A 22339-nucleotide genomic window follows, 5' to 3' on the forward strand; every position below is an offset into this window, starting at 1 on the left:
CTTGTGTTGAGTCGGATTGAGCTGAGCTGGGTAGATGCAGGATATTTGGTAAGAATTGTTTTTAAGGGAGTATCGTTTACTGGGCACGCATTTAACCTTTATGTGCTTGGCTTTTCTTTTTCAAGATCTTTTTCTTTTTTGATTATTTATGAGATTTAGTAATAGTATTTATTTATCCAGTTATGGAAATTAACACAGTAGATCTAAGTACTGTACTTAAGCAGAAATTCAAGGTACTTTCACTTGAGTATTTCCATTTTATGCAACTTTATACTTCTACTACACTAAATCTCAGAGGCAAATATTGTACTTTCTCAGTTACTAGCTTCAGTTACAATTCGTCATACCCTACCTGTCCAGTGAAACGTGTATTTTAAAATTTGATGATTTTGAATTTGAATGAAGTGTTCCTTTATGGAGTGAAAACATCCTCCTACTCCTTAATAATCTTAATCTCCCAATGCACTTTAAAAGTAATACAAACCCCCCCCCCTCTTGGATTAGTTGCAAAATGCATTGTCACAAAGCAGAGAACAGGCTTTTTTCTGAGCTCATGAAAAGCCGGTTTTCTAGAGGTACTTGGTTCTGAAAGGATAGCGATGCTACAAACATATGAGGATCTAGTAGAATATAATGCACCGCTTTAGATTAAACTACCCACCAGTATATAAAGTAATACAATGAGCAACAAAATGCAACATACACATTAATTTAGCAGTAATATTTTTTTAATTTCACTTTAAAATAAGAACTATTACTTTTGATACTTTAAGTACATTTAGCTGACAATACTCAATTTAAGGATCTGATTAACCAACACTACATGAGAGCAGGATGAAAATCTATGGCTATGAAGCAGATTAGATGATCTGGGAAAGAGAGTGGCCTTGTGTACTGTACTTATACTGAGTGAGTGGAAGGGAATAACAGAGGTCGGAACAAGAAGAGATGTTGCTACAGTAGTGGACATGAATTATAAGCACAAAATATGAAAAATCAATTAAGAAGAAGCTGAACTCATGACACCAGGTCAAACTGTAAAACAAAGAACAGAGAAAATCATGTCGAACAGAAATTAAAGTAAAATCTGTTTATAAACCCTCGTGAAGGAATCCGTCTAGTCTTCTGTGCAGGATAGATAATGAATAATGTTGGATTTGAAATTAATAAGTATATCAGAGCAGAGTTAAAGTTCTTGTGCTGTTCGTATAATTTAATTGCTGATTGGATTCCGATTTATTGAAAGCGCACGCACACAAGCACGCGCTCACGCTGACACGCACGTGCACACCACTGTTTACTGTTATGTTGCTTTGATCAGCTGTGTATGTGATTGCACCCAGTAAGAACAGAGGGGCTAGCCTGCTATAACTGACATTAATGAAGAGAAGGAGGACCGCAGAACACACACACGCATGCACACACACACACACACACACACACACACAGACACACACACACGCCGTGAAAACAAACTAATCACACATCCACATCTCCCACATAGGGACTCTAATTGTAGATGCCTGTCTGAATGTGTGTCCGCATTTACATGGGTGCTGGTGTGTCTGTTTGCACGCGCCTGCATGCGTGTGTGTCCTTGTGTGTGTTTGTACTGTGTGTGTCTGCGTCCTGCGGGGGAGCGCTAGAGGGGGTGCGAGCTGGGAGATGTCAAGAGCTGCAAGTAACGACGGAGGTGTCTGAATGTGTGTATGTACTGTGTGTGTGTGTATGCGTGTGCATGCGCGTGTGTGGGGTTGACAGCTCCCTAGCCGTCTGATCACAGTGAAACCATAATGAGTCGTAGGCGATGTGTCACAGCATCGCACACACATTCACAATGTCACCCCCACCACTCATCACACACACACGCACACACACACACACACACACACACACACACACACACACAACCATCTTCTTCGCTACTTCCAAGTGTGCAGCTTGCACCCATCAAGTGTTCCCCCTTGACACACACACACAAACACGTGCACGCACACACACGGTCAGCCCACTCTGTAAGACTTTTTTGCAGATGCCAAATGTTGCTTTTGGCCACATTAGTGAGACAGACAGATGGACTGACAGACAGGCAGACAGAACCTCACACTTCTTGTTATGTGGCTGCTTGTTGATTTTTTGATGATACAGAATATGAATTCAGGCTTATTCTTCTTCTTCTACATTGATTTAAAGGTAGACCGGGGCAGTTGTGATACACAGTGTAAAAGTCTAGTCATGCTATGAATTTAATGACGTTATTTTCAAAATAATGTTCACATGAAAAGAATACTGTTATTACTTATGTATCGCTGGGATAGGGGGTGAAAGATCACACACATATCTGCTCTGTATGGGATTAATACAACTGACCTAACGACCTCAGATCCTGACAAGAACATCAATATTGGACGATTCTGCAAAAGCCAAGATTTTTCTAAATGTCAACATTTTTAGAATTCCTGCCTCATACAATGTGCACATGGAAACAATGGAAAATAAACTATGATTAAGGTACTGTATGGTTAGGCTAAGGCAACTGAGTCACTTGGGTAAAGGGTAACTCCACCAATTTTACACATTAAAGTGTGTTTACAGGGTTTAGGGAAAAAAGTCAGTGTAATCTGATAAATTGCATCCAGTGATGTCACTCAGAGGACATTATGGGTAATGTAGGCACAAGGTTTTGTAAATGTAATGTTTTGAAAAGCAGTCATCTGATCAAATAAACGGTCACAGACGTCACCATTTTTATTCCACGCATTCTTCTTCTTTTTCAAAACCTGGCGCCTACATTACCAATGATGCAATTTAACCACTGAGTGACATGACTGGAGGCAATTTGTCAGATTACATGCAGCTTCCTCAGGAGCTACAAAAAGCTTTATATCCCCCAAGACACATTTTAATGCTTAAAATTGGTGCAATTATACTTTAAGGTTATGAAAAATAAAATGGCGAATGTTAATTGCAGGACAGTGGCAGGATGTAAACTGTGGTCTTCTGCATGAGAGCCTGATTGATGACGTACCATCAACCACTGATCTTCACAGCCTCACATTTACAGCTTGCTACATATAGGGCACACTTTACATAATGTGAGCAAAACATCCATGTCAGTAGATACAGAATCTTCCTATATTGACTTACAGTACAAGAGCAAAAATGCTGAAAAGCATGCAGACTCCACAGTAGATGTCTTCTTTTTTAACATTTAATGTGAATTAGCTTAGCAACGCTTGTGAGTAATTTGTAGTGTGACCTGCTAATTAACAAAATAACAAACTAGCAAAATTAATATTGGCAAATATTCAGCTCCTGTTCACTTCATTCTGTACCTGTTCACCATTCTTCCCGACACCTTTTTCAGGGTTAACATTTTGTCTAGTCTTCAAGTTATTAATTTCAGTCCAGTTTTTTAAATTTATTTATCAGTCGACACAAGCTTGTTTAAGGTGTGTTGTTCCCCAAGGTTATTATCTGTTAAGCAGGGTATTAATGTAAGACGTATCTCTGTGTCTGTTCTGATCTTGGTGCAGATCATCTGCTCACTCAGTCAGAGTGAACTCAGGTGTGCATGTTTAGGTAATCTAAGCACTGAGGACCATCACATTGTGGAAGAGGGGTAAAACTTCTCCACAGTAAATGGCTGTGTCCAAATTCAGGGGCTGCAGCCCACGAAGTGCGCATTTGAAGGCCAATTACGTCACAACACTGCGCGAAGGCTGTCCAAATTCAGAGGCTACTTCAAACGCAGCCCACAAATGCAGCCTAGCCTTCCCTCTTTTCGGAGGACGCACCGCAACTATCCTTCGCGGCCTGCCATATCCCAAGATCCTTTGCGCACCGCTGCTCAGTCCCGAAACAGAAGAGGAAGCAAGAGAAAATGGCGACATCAAGTGGCGCAGACATTACATTTAAATTTAAGTAATGGGGTTATACTCGGTTTTTATTCATTTGAACATCCAACGCCAGATATGTTAAACTTCAAAACCTCCAAATTTCAACTTTCAGTTAAAATATGTGACGCTGGTGATGCTATGGTAAATATAGTTGTTATTCACTAATGGGTTAATGTTTATTTTGTAATGTTGATGATTCAATTTAGATTTGACACATTTTGTTGTTAATTTTTATACACACACAAATAAATGTACACATTTGATAGATTTGAACCAAAACAGACTTTAATGCATCTCTTCATTCACAATCGTGACGTAAGGGTAAGGGGCGGGAACATCTGGTGAGGCAACCAGGAAATACTCCGAAGGCTAGACCGTCCCATTTACCAACGGTAGACGCGGCCTTCAAAGACCTGTCCGAAGGACCCGGCCCTCGTGGACCGCGAAGGCTAGGCCACTGAAGGCTGCAGCCCCTGAATTTGGACACAGCCAATGACATTCTCTTGGAATTGGTCCAGTAATGTGTGTGTGCCTGTAGATTAACTGTGTTTGTCTGTAGTAACCAAGCGATCTTAAATTGATATTTTTTTATTCTGTATTCTTTGAGTGCTTTGTATCAGCTCAGCTCACCCTGTGTTAACCTGAGCAGATGGTTTCTTCCAGTAAGGTGAGGCTGAAAAGTGGCAGGCGGCAGCTTGTTGTTAGGCTGCAAGTTTGATCTTTTCATTCATTCTTCTTTGTGACAGTTATAAATAGTTTTTATTAAGCTTCCTGGGGTTCGTGTTTTTCTCCATTTCATTTATACTTTGGTGCACACTCCTCTATAATACTGCTTCTTTCTTACGTTCCTTTTAAAGTTCACACTGGCAGTCACCTCCTACTGCTCTTTTATATGTGGCGGGGGCACTACTGTTTCTCCTGATTGTCCTGTAAAACCATTTATCAGTATCTACACACCCAGAATTCCACGCATTTCTCTCTTTGTCATCAGTCATTTTGAAATTTGTGCCTCTTTAAGCATCTTTTTGAACTTCCTCTTTATAATTATCTGAGTAAAGTATCTTAGACGCATCAAATAACATGATTACGTTTATTGGCAGTCTACACTTCAAAGTTTTGACTTTTTTGCTTATGCAAGTGTTTTTAGAATTTCAGAACAAAGGTGTCACAAACAACTTTTCACCATGTGGTTACCAAAAGGTTGTCGCTGCTCATCCTCTTCCTTCCTCCAATCTGTTTACATTTGTCATCTTTTTGGCTTCACTGCAGAAGCTTCTTCACCATCTGCCACTGTGAGAAGCTAAAAGCATCTTTAATGTTCATCTCAGCACAATGTCTTAGTTTAGCTCCACTGTTACATGTCAGTGTTTACCTGTCTGTCTGTCTATAGATCCACACGTCTTTGATCAATGGCCGTCCCAGTGCAGATGACCCCTCCCCGACCCTGCTGAACTTCACCTCCGCACGCTACATCAGGTTGGTGTTTCAGCGAATCAGAACGCTGAACGCCGACCTCATGACTCTGACACTACATGACCCCAGAGATATCGACCCCATCGTGACAAGACGGGTGAGACACAAAAAACACATTCTTTTCTTTTCTTTTCTTTTCTTTTCTTTTCTTTTCTTTTCTTTTCTTTTCTTTTCTTTTCTTAGGGTTTGAGAGATCGTAGTCAAAACTTCAAAAGTTATGTCACTGTATCTGTAATGTTTGAGATACATGTAAGATTTTTTTCATTGCTATTTTTCTTACTTTGTCACAGTTTATTACTTATTGAGGCATTTTTTCCTTGTGATAATGTCTTTCCATACACTTCAGATGGTTCATCGTTGACGATGTTAGTGTATTTGTATCTGTTAGAAGTAACAACGCTTTATAATGTTGACTCTGCTTTCACAGCTAAAAAAAATTAAATAGGCAGAGACTTAGTCCAACCATAATTTTAGTTTAATGTGTTCAGCTGTTAAAAAAATGCTGTAACCTTTGCAAACCAGAAATCAGCAGATAATGTTACAACCACCAAGTTCAAGTATTTTTTTTCCTGTTTGAATCCTGAAAACTATGTATTTCACTTTTGACTTATAAATTAAGAACAATTTTTTAGTGACTATTTTTCGATCTATTGTGGTTAACTAGATGGAGACTCAGTTTACTATGGCGAGCATGTCAGAAATATGTCAAACAGCTTTTTGATCTCGTGTCAGACTCATGTTACCATCTTATTTTGTTAGTTAAAAGTGAAACTAAGTCAGCAGAACGGAATTTGCGTCTGAGATACTGTGATTTGTCGTCTTTCAGGTGCGAGTAAAGAGGGGGAGCCCTGTAGTGCTGGGCAGCTGTAGCTCAGGAGTGCGGTGACTGTGTGATGAGTGAATGAGATCTGAATCGTGACGCACTTTAGATAAAAACACTGTATAAATGCAGCTGTTTACCATTTACCGGTACAACTGTTAAACATATCTCCAGGTGTTAGGCTCACCGTCACGACATAATTTGTTATGTTTGGATATCCCTTTTCAAGTGTAATAATCACCGCTGAGATAACAGAGTCTAGCTCTCTTAAACTGCTAATATGCTCATTAACGCTGTCATACTCATTATAATGTGTTTTCCCTCTCGCTCTCTCTTTTTCAGTACTACTATTCCATTAAGGACATCTCAGTCGGAGGCATGTGTATCTGTTACGGCCACGCCAAAGCCTGTCCACTCAACACCCTTACAAAGGTAAAATACTTAACTCGATGTTTGTCTCTGTCCGCTTAACAACACTGGCAAAGTAATGGAGCCCCTGCATACTGTTGAACAGGAGCAAAGAGCAGCCTCAGGCACCAGCGATCTATCCACCGCCTTGTATAAAACTTTGTGTGTGTGTGTGTGCGCCTGTCTGCAGGGGACACAGGTGACACAGTGAAGCGTTGTCTCCTGTGTCACTTCAAACAGTGGAGTGTTTGATACCAGACACCTGATCTTCTCTCTGACTCACCACACACACACACACACACACACACACACACACACACACACACACACACACACACACACACAGAAGAGTCTTGTGTCCTTTACATGTCCTGAGGCTGAACCACAGGAGCTAGCTCAGATGTGACGCTGGTGTCTGCTCTCTTGGTGATGATGTCATTGACAATAAGTGATGTCACTGATGTGGAAAGAGCTCCAGTTTCTTCTTTTCTCTCCTTTCGCTTCTTTCCTCATCTCAAGGCCATTTTTTAAACAAGGTATTTTAAATTGACTGGATAAAGCAAAGAATTCACCCTTCACGGTGTATTTATTGGCTGACATACTCTTATATGTCAGAAGAAGAAGAAGACGACATTATTAATTCCTTCTTGGGAAAACTCAATTTACATTTGGGCAACTTTCTTTAAGGTTCCAATTATTCGCCTTTATTTAAACTCCGAAATCATTGTCGATCATTGTCATTTACAATGATGTTGAGTAATATCGGATTTGATCCGACCGAATAAGATTTTTTAAAATTAAAATCTGGTGTTTTTGAAAGTGTTTTTATTGGAGTTGCAACGATTAGACGTTTTATAGCATAGTGAGAGAAAATACATCGGCAACTATTCTTACAACCTTTTAATCATTTCAGTCCTTTTTCAAGCAAAAATGTTGAACAACTGCTGGTTTCAGCTTCTCAAATATAAGGATTTGCTGCTTTTCTCTCTTTGTCTTTTATGATAGTAAATCAACAGAGTTTTTGGGTTTAGTACTGGTGGTAACTTTAGGCTTTGGGAAATTGTGCTGAGCTTTTTTCACAATTTCTTTTGACATTTTATAGACTGAGCGATCAGTAGATTAATTGTGAAAATAATCAGCAGATTAATCTATAATGAAACTAATCATTGCAGCCCTAGTTTTCTCTAGGGCAGTAGATAATCCGTCAGGCCTAAGCGCGACACATTATCAGCCGCATTCCGCTTTTATTTACCTGTGATTTTGTTGAGACTTTCTCCACCTCTCTGTTCCCTCAAGATGTTTAGCTCCTCTACTTCGATACAAGTTTACCCATCCATGCAGTAAAGTCCCGGGCAGACATTCAGGAAGCAGAAAAGGTGGAGACCTGCGAGATGATTTGTTGATGATCGTTGACAGAACATTTGTTCAGATGCACGCTCAGTACAAAAGCAGCCTGAAGCCAAGCTGTAGCGTTGCGTCTCAGATAAAAGGGGCAAATTCACTCGTGCCAAAAAAATCCAAACTTGGCTCTCGCTGTGCTATTGTGGTGCTCTCCTCTCAGTTAATCTGGCACCCTCTCCACATCAACCAATTTACAGAAAGTCCTAAATTGAATTACTGAACCTCGAAGTTGGCAAATTTCCTGCTACATTCTGCTTCGACTGTGTTTAGTTTTGAATTTATTTCTCTCCTGGGAGAGTAATCCTGAACCCATTTGCCCACCGACTGACGAACTGGAAAGCGAACCAAGTTCTTTTATTGCAGTTGGCTCTCCTGTGAATAAATTATTGTTTGATAAGCTTTCAGTAGGTCATGCAAATTGGTAATTACCTGTTTTCAGGCCTCCATTTTCACACTCATGTCAACGTTTTGACGCTGCATGATGTTTTACAAAGAAGACAATTTAGCTACCCACCCACAACCAAAAGAAATATTTGGTTTGTGACACTGAAAGTGTTAAAATGCACGTTTTTGTGTGTGAAATCACATATTTCAGTTTTCATATTAAAATCAAGCAAAAGTTTTGTGTTTATGTTTCGGACATTTTAAAATTTAGCTTTACACAAGTTTATAATCTCTGTTCACTTGAAGTTCTCACTCTGCTGCAGTAATAACTGTGGTCAGTACCACCAGGATGTCACTGACATGCAGAAAAAGGTAAAAAAAAATGAATGAAATGAAATACATTTCAACTTGGTGGTAAGTGACTACGAAAAACAGAGGGCACGGGTGCTTCACTTATGTCAGAAAGTAGTTTATAAAGTTGAAGAGAGCTGCACTTTTCCCAGTAATCCAGTAAAAGGAGCATGTGGTTAAAAATGCAGTGCGGCCAAACTGTATGCAGGATTGATCTAAATTAGTGTCAGGCCAAGGCCCAACATTTTGAGATTTAGATATTTTTTTCCCTTCACCAGGCACTTGACAGATTGTGGAGAAAAAGCGGCAGCACTGGAAGTCAAATTGGACGATGACTCAGATTGTTACCATGTTTAGCCTCGTCTTTGAAAATCAGCTTGCAGAAGATCCGCTTATTTAAACACAGTTTGACCATGTGTGTTTGACAACTCCGTGAAACTTTTGCCCTCTTAATGTGTGCGTCTCTTCTATTTTTCTGTCAATGCGTGTGTATGTGTGTGTTCGTAGAAGTTTAGCTGTGAATGTGAACACAACACATGCGGGGAGAGCTGTGATCGTTGTTGCCCTGGATACCACCAGCAGGCCTGGATGGCAGGAACCTTCCACACTCGACATATCTGCGAGGGTAAGAAGACATAACGCAACAACAAATTACAAACTTAAATTACACACAACTGCCCACCAGCGTACAGCAGCTCATCAACAGCACAAGCAGTTCCTGCTTAGCCAGAAAGCAACACTTATCAAACTTTCCCTGCTTGGAAGTGTTCTTCTACTGCAGGCAACTTCTCTGCGTCTCATGTAATGAGGTTTGAGGCTTTCCCCTGTCATCATAAACTAGGATTACAACATGTAATCTTCATTTTATTTCACACAGGCTACACCTTCTAACAGGCTTTGTAGTCTCACTGGCCAGATTCTTCTGCTGCCTTGACACTGACACTACAAGACCAAGGTGACAAGACCTTAAATGTCCACACTGGCACAGTTGTAAAGTAGCCAACCATGACAGATTCAGCCCGTTCAGGGCAGGACTAAAGTGTCCAGAAAGCAGACTAGTGCAGCTCCAAACAGCTTTATAGGTCAGCAGTTTCAACAGGGTGTCTGCAGGTCCTTAAAAAGGAGGAAATATCTCAAATATTTTTTATTCTATAAATATTACGTCTTGAAAGTGATACAATAGTCTTAAATTGTAATTTGCAAGGTCTTCAGTACCACTAAAAATCATCTTAATTTAATTTATCCAACTTTTAATTTATTTTTGTCAAAATGAGTGAAGCTGTTCTGCGTCGAAGTCCACATTTTTGATGCTACAGTCTTTAAACCTACCACTCGACCTAATACTGTCTTTTTTACTGTAACTGAAATAGTGTCAATCGTATCCTGCTAGAATATTTATATTTTTTTAAAATCTACTTTTTAGTTTATATGAGCGATCGACCGATGTGGGTTTTTCTTCACTCTAATAACCATTTTCCATTATAAAACCTACCTCTGCACAGAGCCACATATATACTGCATATTTGTATATTGTATGTGTAGTGCATGAATAAGAAAACAATGATTTGTCCAAAAAGTCTTGAACGGTCTTGAAAAGCATTTCATTGAAGTGTCCCATACCTGTAGACGTCCTGATCGACTCTTTAGATCAGACCTGAGGAAGGCCTGAAATGCTCTTGAGATAAGTTATTCCGACTCCCCCTGCTGTTCCACCTTGTGGCATAAACAGTGGGTGGAGGATCCATCCTTGCTGTCTGTTTTGTGTAAGCCAGCCAGCATGAAAAAGAAACCCAGAGGAACCACCGGTTGCAGTGATGCCTTCCAGTCCAAGAGACGCAGAAAAAAGTTGCCCCTCGCTCAACTTTTGCTGCAACACAATACAGCGTCTTCTAGCAGATCAGATAACTTACTGATGTGATGTTTACCTGGAGGTTGTTGCAATCATGCTCTAACTGTCCAGTAAAAGTCATAAACCTTTTAAAATGTGGATCTAATACTCAAACTGGACATCTTGGATCATATTTCATCATCTCAAAACACACTCCCACAAACTTTATATTCAGTGCTGTTTTCTGTCTGAACATCTCACAACTTACAGTGCAGATACCTGTGATGCTTCATATGTAACACCTTTTAAATGATGTCCATTGGAGAATGCTTTCCTCTTATTTGTAAACTTGACATGTTGAGAACAATGGAAGACCCACTTTTTCTCCCTGGACCCTGGAGATAACACGCTGCTCATGGTCAGTGTGTAAACCTCAGGGTGCTGTCTTCAAAACAGGATTTGGTATTTTTCTAAACTCCTACGTGGAGGAAGTAAATGGATTAAAAAAGCAGCCCTCTACGCTTCATGCTCAGTATGTAGAGCGCGGAGGCAGGACTCACCAATCCTATCAAATTACAGCATTACAGTACCAACTTTGTGTGTGTGTGTGTGTTTTCAGAGTGTAACTGCCATGGGAAGGCAGAGGAGTGCTACTTTAATCAGACTGTAGCAGACCTGTCTCTCAGCCTGGACGTCCATGGGCAAAAGAGAGGGGGCGGAGTGTGTATCAGTTGCCGGGAGAACACGGCTGGAATCAACTGCGAGACATGCGTCGCCGGATTCTACAGACCTGCTGGGGTGCGTCACATCTGCATGCAGCTTATTTGAACTTCGTCATGATTACGTGAATGCTAACTGTGTGTACAAACTCTTCGCCTGGCCAGGTTAGCGCTGAGGAGGACGACCCCTGCATCCCCTGCTCATGTGACGCGCATGGTTCCATCAGCCAATCATGCGTCGCTGATTCAAGCCAGGCTACGCCCAGTACGAAAACATGCTTTTTTAATCTCACTCTCTTTTCTTATGTCCATCAGTCGTTTGTGTCTTGAAGTACAAATAATTTCAGCCCCTCAGTCGACACACATACATCAGTCCTCAGTGAGTGCCAGCACAAGTTTCACATTTTGATTCATTTTTAAGTGGTACTTCTAACTAACTCCAACGTTTCATCGATTCAGTCCTGCTTGATTTCCTGCGGGGTTGGGGTCAGCGCAGTTCAGCTGGAGCACAGAAGCTTCTGTTATTAAAAACTGCCTTTGACAGAACAGAACAACTATTTATATTAGAGATAATTTTACTGCTCTTTGTAATTGTACTGCCTTTATGTCGAGAAAGAGGAGCTATTTTAGGTGCAGCCACTTCAAAGAGATTCAGTTCCGCTCGCACTGTTGTTTTTTTTTAAAATGAATGTGTGTGTCTTTGTGTGTGTTTGATTGGCAGGCCAGCCAGCAGGGTCATGCCGGTGTAAGGAGGGTTTCGGGGGTCCGCGATGTGACAGGTGAGAGACGCACATACGCACACGTACACGCACATAAAGAGACAGAGACACGTTGTGACAGGTGAGCAGCACCTTTCAGCTGTTGTCTGTTCCAATTAGTGTTTGGAAATAGCCAGAAAGTTTTCATTAAGATCTTTTGATCATATTTATCATCACACAGACACACACGTTTGGTTTTGTACCTTACACGATGTCAAGAAGCCACTCAATAAATGGCTGTGGTATAAATATTTACCACGCTGCTTTTCTTTGAATGCAGTTTGGATAACAGTTCCTTGTTACGATGTGTTAAATACTTCTCTCTTCTCTAACTGACCTAAACATAGACATGAACGAGTTTTGACATTCTAAATTCAGGTTAAAATCCCAAAGAAAGACAAACAACAACAAGAAAAGCTTTCCGTCTGACCTGTAAATCTGTCAACAAGGTGCCTCGTCTTAAATTAGTTAATCTCTTACTGTATTATCATTATCGCTTATTGCTGTAATTGCTTGTTGTGTTATCCTCGTTCCCACTGCAAATTCCCTGTGGGTATCATTCAGGTTTAATGTAATCTAATCTAACCAAAAGCTGAGGCAACTTTTCCTCCAAACTTTTTAATGACCTGCTCTCAGATTAGGGCCAGCCATCGCCTTTCAAATCACCTCTTAAAATGCTCTTTAATAGACTTGCTCCAGCTCACTTTCTCTGTTAATTGTTCCTTGTTTACAGTAGATTTCCTCTGAGATTGTACACACATGCACGTCTAACTCAAAGGCAGTTTTGACTAGGATGGACGCAGAGGTTGTTAGCAGAGTTGACCCTCTGATCTTCCGGTGATGGGAAGGTCTGTAACGCTCGCCGCCTTCATCTTCATTATCGTTATTAAACTCATTTGTCTCCAGGTGTGCTGTCGGTTATATGGGCTACCCGTCCTGCCAGCGCTGTAACTGCAGTGTTGAAGGAAGCATCAACGATGACCCATGTATAACACCTTGTGTGTGCAAGGTAGGCTCGCTCACACACTCAAATGGGCACAAACACTGACGAGCACTCTGCGCTAACCTTTCTAGCCCTGTCATCATTATCTTCACCACATTAACACTGCAATAACATGCCCTGTGCGCATAACGTCAGTTTGAGGGCAGCCCATAAACTTTGCTGCAACTTTTCTTCTCCCTCGCTGTCTTTCTCTCCCGCAGGAAAACGTGGAAGGAGAAAACTGCGACCACTGTAAGCTCGGATTCTATGATCTTCAAGGTGACAATCAACGCGGCTGCGAGAAGTGCTCCTGTATGGGCGTTTCCAGTCAGTGCTCTGCCTCCACGTGGACCTATGAGAATGTAGGCAGCGTTACACACACATACACTGACTTCCATCCAATGCCATGTTCAACCCACCCTTACCTTAAACTAACCTCATTGAGCACCTTAGTACTAACCTTAACCAGGGCCTTAAATATCACATTTTGCCACATTAGGACCAGTCTTTGGTCCCCATGAGAACACCTGGTTCGGACAAGATTTGTTTTTATATGGGAAAAGGTCCCCAATAGATGGGAAAAACGAAAAAAGTGCACACACACAGACTTGGGGAAATTACATAGACTTAGATTATTTTCCTGGAGAATAATCCTAAACCTAACCATTACATGCCTTACCCAGACATAACCCGAACATAGCTATTTACCGGAAAATAAGCTGTTTTCCCAGCTGGGATGTGGCGTTTGTCCCCTAGTCCTGAGTCGGAAATGTGTCCCTGAAAGTAGCCCAAGTCATACAAGAAGAATATGCTATGAATGTATTTATTCCAACTGGAGAGAAGCGATGGGATGAAGCATTTAGTTTACATATATGTTCCTATTAAACAGATTATCAAAGGTTTACACCATCCCTCTAAATATGGCTGAAAATGTGCTTTCAAATGGGTCAGTTTCTTCTGATTGAGGTGGTAATAGGAGGATTTTTTTCCTGATCGGGTTGAGGTCCTTGACACAACATTTTGAATTTGAATGAAAAAATATTCTTGTATCTGAGAGGATGATGTAAGCAACACAATTTGAACTGATTCTTAGAGCTACAGTACATTCTTCTTTTTAAACTAAACAAGTTGCTTTTTCTGCTACAAATTGAAATCACCATCGTCTCCTGTCCACCACAAATATTTGTGTTCCCCGACACTGAAGGTCAGCTATACGCAAATTAACATGACAGAGCAAACTTTTTTGTGGTGTGCTTACCCTAACTGGCATGTAATAAAAGCATTTAAATTGAGAAATGTCAAAACAGAAAAGGTAATTAAACCAAATCATGTAAGACCTAGGGGAAGCTATCGTGGCCTTTTACTGCAGCTCTGCTGCACCGCACCTGTATACATAACCTTTCTTTGCTGCAATATAAACTCTCCCACAAAAGGAGCAGGCATGAGACAGCAGTAGGTGGTGCAAATATGTTATTAACAGTTTAATAACAATTTTATGTCATTGTTCACGCTACTGAGTTTTGCTAACTGGTGCTGAAAAATTTTAAAAGATTACAGTGGCATATTACCCACACATTAGCGTGGTCAGCTGCAGTAGTCCACCATCTAGCCTTGCAAGTTGTCTTTGTCACAAAGCTTATTTTGTGTGCAGGGATTAAATATCAGTCATATCACATGATCTTTCTCCGTTGCCTAGTTATCATTAAATTGTAGATGTTTGTGTTTATTTCTATTTTATCTGAGCACTTTAAGACCTCTCATCTATGTTGGTTTAAAAATTTTGATTGAAAGTTTATTATTGAACTGTTGCAGAATGCACATTTAACTGCACAAATTGTCTGCTTCTGTAATTTTCACGATTTTCTCTTGCATACATGTGTATAAAGGATAGAGAATCACTTCACTGATTACCCAAAAGATGACAGTTTCTCAGATGACATGACAATGGTTTGATAAATATCCCTCAGGCACAGAAAACATTCAACAAAATGTGCAAAATAATAAATTAATGGAGCAAAATAGCAAACGCTAAAGGCAAAATGGGGTCACTGTTGTATCAATGTGTAGCAGTGAGTAGGAAAGAAGTGTTAAAGGAAAGACAAATCTTTCACAAATACCCACTTAAGAGGTGGCTGTGGATGGAGTACAGTGGAGGTGAGAGAAAAGGAGAAGAGCGAAAATGAGGAGTAAAAAGAGGAGAGGAGAGGACAAGACTGGGAAGACGAAGGGAGGAGACAAGACAAGAGGCAAGAAGGAGGAGAGAGGTGAAAAGAGGAAAACAGTTTTTGACTGACAGGCGGGGCGGGAGAGGAGGGGAGAGGATACGTTGACAGGATGACAGCTCTGATTTAGACAGTGATAGTGTGTGTGTGTGTGTGTGTGTGTGTGTGTGTGTGTGTGTGTGTGTGTTCGTGTGTGTGTTCAAAAGGGGAATCCAAGGTCAGGTTAATTGCAACGACAGATGTGTGTCTGGCTGTCTCTCTCTCTCTCTCTCTCTCACACACACACACACACACACACACACACACACACACACACACACACACACACACTCCTTCAGGAGTTGAGGAACAAAAAAACTCTCTCTCTGGGTGTCAGTTGCAACACTTCCTGGTTGACATGTGACAGATGTACAAAACCTTTAAACATATCTTGAGTTTTACATTTTTGTTGATACAACTTCTTATTAGGATCACACCGGGCCTTAAAATATCCCGAAACAAGATTACATATGGAATACTGGCACACTACTACTTCTTATCTCTGGCATTTTCAACAGTTTTCCCTTACATTGTGACGCTTTAAAAGTACATTTAATTTTGAAAAAGTTGAATCCTAAATCAGCTGAGCTTTGCTTTCATTTCTGAACTAATCAAATGAAGAATCTAAACCAATTGAATAATAATGATGACACTTTTCTATAGAGGGCATGTCTATAATGCCTTACAAACACATTAATGATACATTATAATGCATTCACTGTTGCATATTACTGATGATTTAAAGACGTCATAATCTGTCATAGGTAAAGCAGTTCTCTGTGTTTATTACTGGTTAATGTCATGGTAGTTATAATGTGCTGTGCACTGTTGTCATAATACTTAAAATACTTTATAAACATGTTAGAAATATGTTATAAGTTGTCATGCATGATTATATACATTAATGAACAGTTTTATAAAGCCTTCTAAATACATTCTAATTTCTTATGAAGGAGCTTGTAATGCATTATAGATATGACCTTTTATAATAAGTTTTAGCTCAGTAATTTTTAAATAAGTGTTGCATTACGGAGGATGTGATAAAACGTTGGTATTTGACATCTTAGAAATGAGGCCGGCCTGAGTCAGCTTACTAGTTCGCTGTTATGGATAGATATCGCACAGTGATCTAAGCTTAACATTATGTTAGTTTGCTCACATGATTGCACAAGGAATCATGGGTAGCCTAGCATTAATATTGTGTTGATTCAACTTTTTTTAATAGATTTGTATTTACTCGTTTATTTTCAGACATTTTTATTTTTTTTAAATGTTTTTATACAAAACGTTTAGATACAATCACCGTGCAGTAACTCTGAGGACCCCCTGTTGAAGACCCAGGGTGTAAAGTCATGAAATTTGCTTTACTCAGAAAATACTGACCAATCAAGGGCTTACATTTTATTCTGAGAATAAAGGTACCACACTCATTTCTTTTAGATCAGCTTAGTGGTAAGGGGTTCATTTATTGTTTAAATGTTTGTTTACTTATTCTGGCAGAATAGGCTTTGGTCCTGAGGGTGCTGACCAGCGAACTCATGCAGGATGGCAGGATTCAGCAGGGAATGCGATAAACCTCCAAGGCTTTGCAGAACAGAGTCCGGTCATCATCATTTAGAGTTTGGATACACAAAGTGCACAAACTATGAGATGCCAAGTTTGAGGAGGAGCACGGTGAATGGAGGGACTGAGACAGCCAGTACAGTACATGTAGTAGGCAGCAGCAAAGCATAACCACCAGCTGGGCATCATGAGTGACGCTCAGAGGTCCATCTGCACTGAACTCGTCTGGTGACATCCTTAAGTATGTTTGCTGTCAGATGATCTGCAGACAGTGAGCACAACCTCCGTGCTTGGCAAGAATTATTCTTCTTTATTTGAGCATGAAGGTCAGTTCAGTCCATTCCAGTTTGAACGTCTGTGAACATTCTTTTACAATTTTCGTATAGTACGCTACACAATATCTAGTAGATAACTACATAAACTTTCTTTGTGTACTTTGAAATCAGACATTTCAAAGTACACAAACTGTGGTCCAGGTCTATTAAAACTGAATACCAGCCCCCTGTTATAAGTATTAAGAAATATTTTTCTTAATAGATGGAACTAAAAGTAAATCTTTAACATTCTTCTCCCTGAATCTTGTCTTGTAGGAGACCACTCTCACTGGCTGGCACCTGGTCGGAGAATCAGGAGGAAGAGTGTGGTCTGTTCACAGACAGACACCTCCATACCTGAGTGTCCGACACGCTGACGTCGTGAATGATCTCGGCTCAGCCTACTACTGGAACGCACCTGGACTGTACCTGGGAAACAAGGTTAGATGCAGACACACACACACCTATAAAATGTATATGAGTAAAGTTTTAGTTCCTAGACCAACTTCCTATAAAAATGCTGTCAGTGTACAGTACTGGAGTACTGCCTCGAGTAAAACGGCACCTCTCCATCACAGTCTGAACAGAAGTTCTACATTATAATCTTCTCAAATGTTATATGTTATATGAGACTTTGTACGTGATTTGTGATGTTCTGTTCCCTGTACTTGTGAAAGATGAGTCATCCTGTAGCAAGCTTGATTTAGAATATCGTGTATGTAAAATAAAAAAATAAAAAATGTTGATAAATTGCAACAGTAAGAAATTTCCTAAGTTAATAATACTGTATTGCTTAATACAAGTACATTTCAACCACTGCGAGGGTAGGTAATGAGAGTCACACGTCTACATGTTGACACATTTGTTTTGATCCAGTCATGAAACTTCACAAGTGTATCGTTAAGATCAAAATGATGGTCTAGTAGGATGATGGATGTAGTCTGACTCATGACTACTCAGCCATTACTACAGTATTATGATTGCTCAATATTTACGGGTCAGACTGCTCCCATCTTCCAACTAGACCTTCATTTTGATCTCAACTACACACCTGTGAAGTTTCATAACTGCATCAATCGTGTCCTTGTCAACATTACCAACTCCAGCTTTGAAACTGCCAAGACGGTTGCGAAAGTCAACTTTTTGGCAGTTGTTGTTATTCTTAGGGTGTCACGCCAACAATCAGACCAGTCAAGGACACAATAATAACTCAGTTGTGCAGTTGTATTCTGTTTTGTTCCAACCTGAGCTGCAGTCTTAATATGTGATCCGTCAGGTTGCTGCTAACTGACTGTTCACATCACCACATCAGCAGCTCGCGCCGTATTACATTCTAATGATAGATTTGAGGCAAATATGTAAAAGCGGACATGAGGCTACATCATTAGGACAGGCTTGAATATATAAACAGATCCAGTTGGTGATCTAACAGTATATCCCCTGGATGTAAGTCTGGTGAGAACGTGTCCTGCTGCGATGTTCACCTCCCTCCCAGCCGTGCTCCTCCGTATCTGCTCCTGCTAATGTCGACTGTTTGAATTTGTGCTGCGGTTCTCCGTGGCCACGATTAGACTTTATCACTCCAGCTGGCAAATAGCTGCAGTCCATGTTTCTGAAGTCGAGTTGTTGCCCTTCTACAACAACAGACTGACTGTGATGTTAGTCTGGGTGTCATGGCTTAGAGGAATATACCACAGAATTTCATTACTTTACACCCTGCAGGCCTGGCTTGTCATCTCACTTCTTTGTCTGAACCTCTATCCCTCCCTCCCTCCAACCATCCCTCCATCCCTGCTCCTTTTCATTGGTTCGCTCCTCTAACTCTCACTCCATCTCTCCAGGACTCCCATTTTTCACCTCCCTGTTCCTAAATCATCTCCCTCTACTCCCCCCAAGCCCTCCTCTCTCTCTCTCTCTCTCTTTCTGTATCTCTCTGGCTGGCTTTGTGTCTCTCAGGGTAAACAGTGTTTCGCCTGTTGAACTCGATAATCAACTGTTTTTCTCTTAGCGCACACACATGCGCACACGCAAAACACAAACACATATTCTCATTCAAGCACATACTCACACACACACTCTCCCAGGCCTATATAAGTCAGATAATGATGTGTTTTGGAGGCATTAGGGACAGCGGAGCAGAACCGAATGCCTCCAAACATGGGAAACAAACAAATTACCACTGTGTGTGCGCGTGTGTGTGTGCATGTGTGTGCGATCGCTGGAAGCAGTGTGCGAGTACTGTATGAAGAAGCGATTCTTTGCTTCAATCTCTGATCGTGTTACAGAGATAGATGTTATGTGACTTGACTATGCAAATCTTTCGCACACACACACTGTGGTGTGTCATGTTAAGTGTGTATCATTGGAAGTGACAGGCTGTGTGTGTAATGACAAGCCAACAGTGGATATATAAGAGCATAAATGTGTGTGTGATAACGTTGTTAATTCTCATGGTGACCTCCTGTATCGTTAATACCAAGGATGCTCATTGGCCCATTAGTGCGCTCTGTGGATGCTCATTGGTCCAGAAGCATGTTCCGCTGATGCTCATTGGGTGTTTCATCAGCTGTGTAGGTCCAGGGACTGCTCATTCTCAAGGATGGCCATTACTATCATTAAAGCGTGCTCTGTTTGAAAGAATATTTTATTTATGCAATGTTTCCAGTGTATTTGGCAGTGGAGTGCAGATAAGTGGGGACAAGCGCCAAATATAAACTCACAATGCTGCGAGAGAGAGGGTCGCATTATTTTAATGAAGTGCTCAACTTGTTTTGGAAGTTTTGATGACACTTGTTCTTTATAAGACTGGAGGAGACACTTTTAAATGGCTCAAAACTTTGATTCAACATTATTAAAACTGCTCTTTTTTAGATTGACCAAGGCTGACCCAAATGCTTCAAAGCTAAGAAGCTTTTTCCGTTGCCATTGCAATCGCTGTTCAAATCAGTTTTCAAATGAAGGAGACGTTACTTTGGCAGCACTGAAAAAGAGACAAAAGACTGATAAAGGAAGGGAGAAATGGTGCTCCCTTCTGGCGTAAAGTAGTCTCAGAACACACATAAGAATAAGCAAGGGAGCGTCTGAGCTGTGGTGAACATGAGCTCGACCCTTCATGCTCGCAACTGGTAGTTGAGTTTAAGATTTTGGAGGTGGGGCAGTGACTGATGTCTCCTCTCCTGTCCTTGTCTCTCATTAGACTCATGATTAAAATAATAATGATAATAATAATAATAATAATAACTTTACATTTCTTTAGGTTCAATATCGAATTCCACGTTGTGACAACACTGTGCTCTTAGGTTAGGTTTAGGCACAAAAACCACCAGGTTAGGGTCAGGAAAATATCATGTATTGGGTTAAAATGCTTGATTCGGTCGCCACAATTATGGCTGGAAATAATAATAATAATAAAAACAGCCATTTTTGTTGCCACAAAAACATCAAGAAATCAAGAAGTCACCTTCAAAAAGTCCAGTTGTTTTCCATTTATAAATGTTGAAACGCAGTCTCAAACTGTGGTCACTGGCTTGCATAAACATGCAATGTGAAGGTGATGACAAGTTTTGTAGAACTGTACATATGGTACTCAGAGATATGTCCCAAGTGTTCAATAACATCATCATTAAAAGAAGCATCATCATTTTTACTTGGAATGATTACAGATGTACCGTTATTCATAATAAGGCATACTGTACAAATGCTTTACAATTTGCAGTATAATGTAATCCGTTGGCTTTTCCCTGAATCTGGATAGTAATAACAGGGTGTCGTCCAACTTCAGTAATGGATGAAATGGAAGCTGGTTGATTTGTATATTTTTTTTGCACTCAAAAATTTCATCTCAGGGTCCATTTAGTACCTAATAGACTTCTTCATCATGTTTTCTTAAAAGTTGATTATCGGAGTTCAGTTGACAGAGTAATCCCACCTTAACGTCAGTTGAGTAAATGTTCTGGAGCCCTTCCCTGGACGATCCCCTGATTTTTATCAGCGGGTGAAGTTCTCAGACAAACTTCTCAGTACATTTAACTTTTTGGGAATGCTTGGGCAGTAAACTGGTCAAAGATAAAGAAGTTTTATATCCAAAGAAAATATAAGCTCTCAGGGACTTCAGAAGCCTTCAAAAGCAATCAGATCCTAACCTCCTTGTTTCTATCTCGTACCCAGATTCACTAACAGATTCACAGTCAAGACAGATTAAAAAGGCTCAAAAACAAGAAATGCTCATCATTTGGAGGAAGTGTGTGACAGAGAAGAGAAAGAGAGGAACGAGAGTACTGGGACTAGGGAGATACAGGGGATGATGGATGAACATGGAGAGAGGAGACACATCCTTTGCTGACAGCTGATGAAAGAAAGCTCAAAATATGTTGAGCCTTGACAGAGGCACACAAACACACAGCTCGGCTTGTATTACATTCCTTCTCTAACTCAGCCTCTGCCTACTTCAACTTTCTTTAGTCATTTTTCATCTTTCTTGTCTTCTTTTCACCTATAAAGAAGGAATACAAAATAATAATCCTTTTAAGAGGAAAAGCTGCTACAGGTGCAAACCTGAGGCAGAAATGTGTGTCGAAAAATGCTCCGGTTTCACTTTGGTCATAGGTTGACACCTGGATGTTGTGATGAATGAAATCTTTCTTATACTGTCAGTGTTTCTGTAAAATGCCTTTTGTGGACGAAAATTCTCAGTTTTTCTGCACGAGGAACATCGGCTTTTACCGAGCCGCTGAGCTGTGACTTATCAGAGAGAGAGAAATGTGTGTAGAGGAGTTTGTGTATAGTGCCACTCCTAATCTGGTCTTGATTGCATGAGATGGATTTCCCCTCACGTTTTTTTTCTCCTTACATGGTTGATAAAAGTGCCTTTACATCAATCACAGTGGATTTGTTCCAGTTTTCATCAAGCAAATAATTTGGTGTCACACGCATTTGTGTTCCTGGAAAGTGTGTGCAAGAGCTCCACACAGTAATCCCATGGCTCAGAGAGGAGAAAATCATTACACCTGGTTATCATTTCCAGTAATACAACATAAATGATCACTGCAATCCTGATGTTTTCATTACAGAAACAGCTACAGTGAGTGTTTTGAAATTAAGAAAGTGGCTGTATTTGGAACCAGATACTATATACCACTGACTATGTACGCATTTTCCCAAAAATGAACATTTACCTGA

At 40.4% G+C, this 22339-nt stretch overlaps 1 protein-coding gene across 8 annotated transcripts in view; it reads left to right on the forward strand.

The window, feature by feature from the left end:
• lama2 (laminin, alpha 2) overlaps positions 1-22339 on the forward strand; it is a 210794-nt gene that overhangs the window by 58405 nt on the left and 130050 nt on the right. For 5 of the 8 annotated variants that reach the window (XM_084377871.1, XM_084377872.1, XM_084377875.1 and 2 more), the window contains 9 exons: positions 5290-5469; positions 6535-6624; positions 9244-9361; positions 11184-11362; positions 11449-11548; positions 12005-12062; positions 12948-13050; positions 13245-13385; positions 17438-17602. In XM_084377871.1, coding sequence (XP_084233997.1) covers positions 5290-5469; positions 6535-6624; positions 9244-9361; positions 11184-11362; positions 11449-11548; positions 12005-12062; positions 12948-13050; positions 13245-13385; positions 17438-17602 — 1134 coding nt within the window. Of the gene's footprint in view, positions 1-5289; positions 5470-6534; positions 6625-9243; positions 9362-11183; positions 11363-11448; positions 11549-12004; positions 12063-12947; positions 13051-13244; positions 13386-16859; positions 17174-17437; positions 17603-22339 lie in introns of those variants that run through there. The other 3 variants (XM_084377876.1, XM_084377877.1, XM_084377878.1) reach the window with 3 other exon arrangements.

Source organism: Pagrus pagrus (genome assembly GCF_965226575.1).
Source record: "Pagrus pagrus genome assembly, chromosome: 16".
In the NCBI taxonomy this organism is placed as follows: domain Eukaryota; kingdom Metazoa; phylum Chordata; class Actinopteri; order Spariformes; family Sparidae; genus Pagrus; species Pagrus pagrus.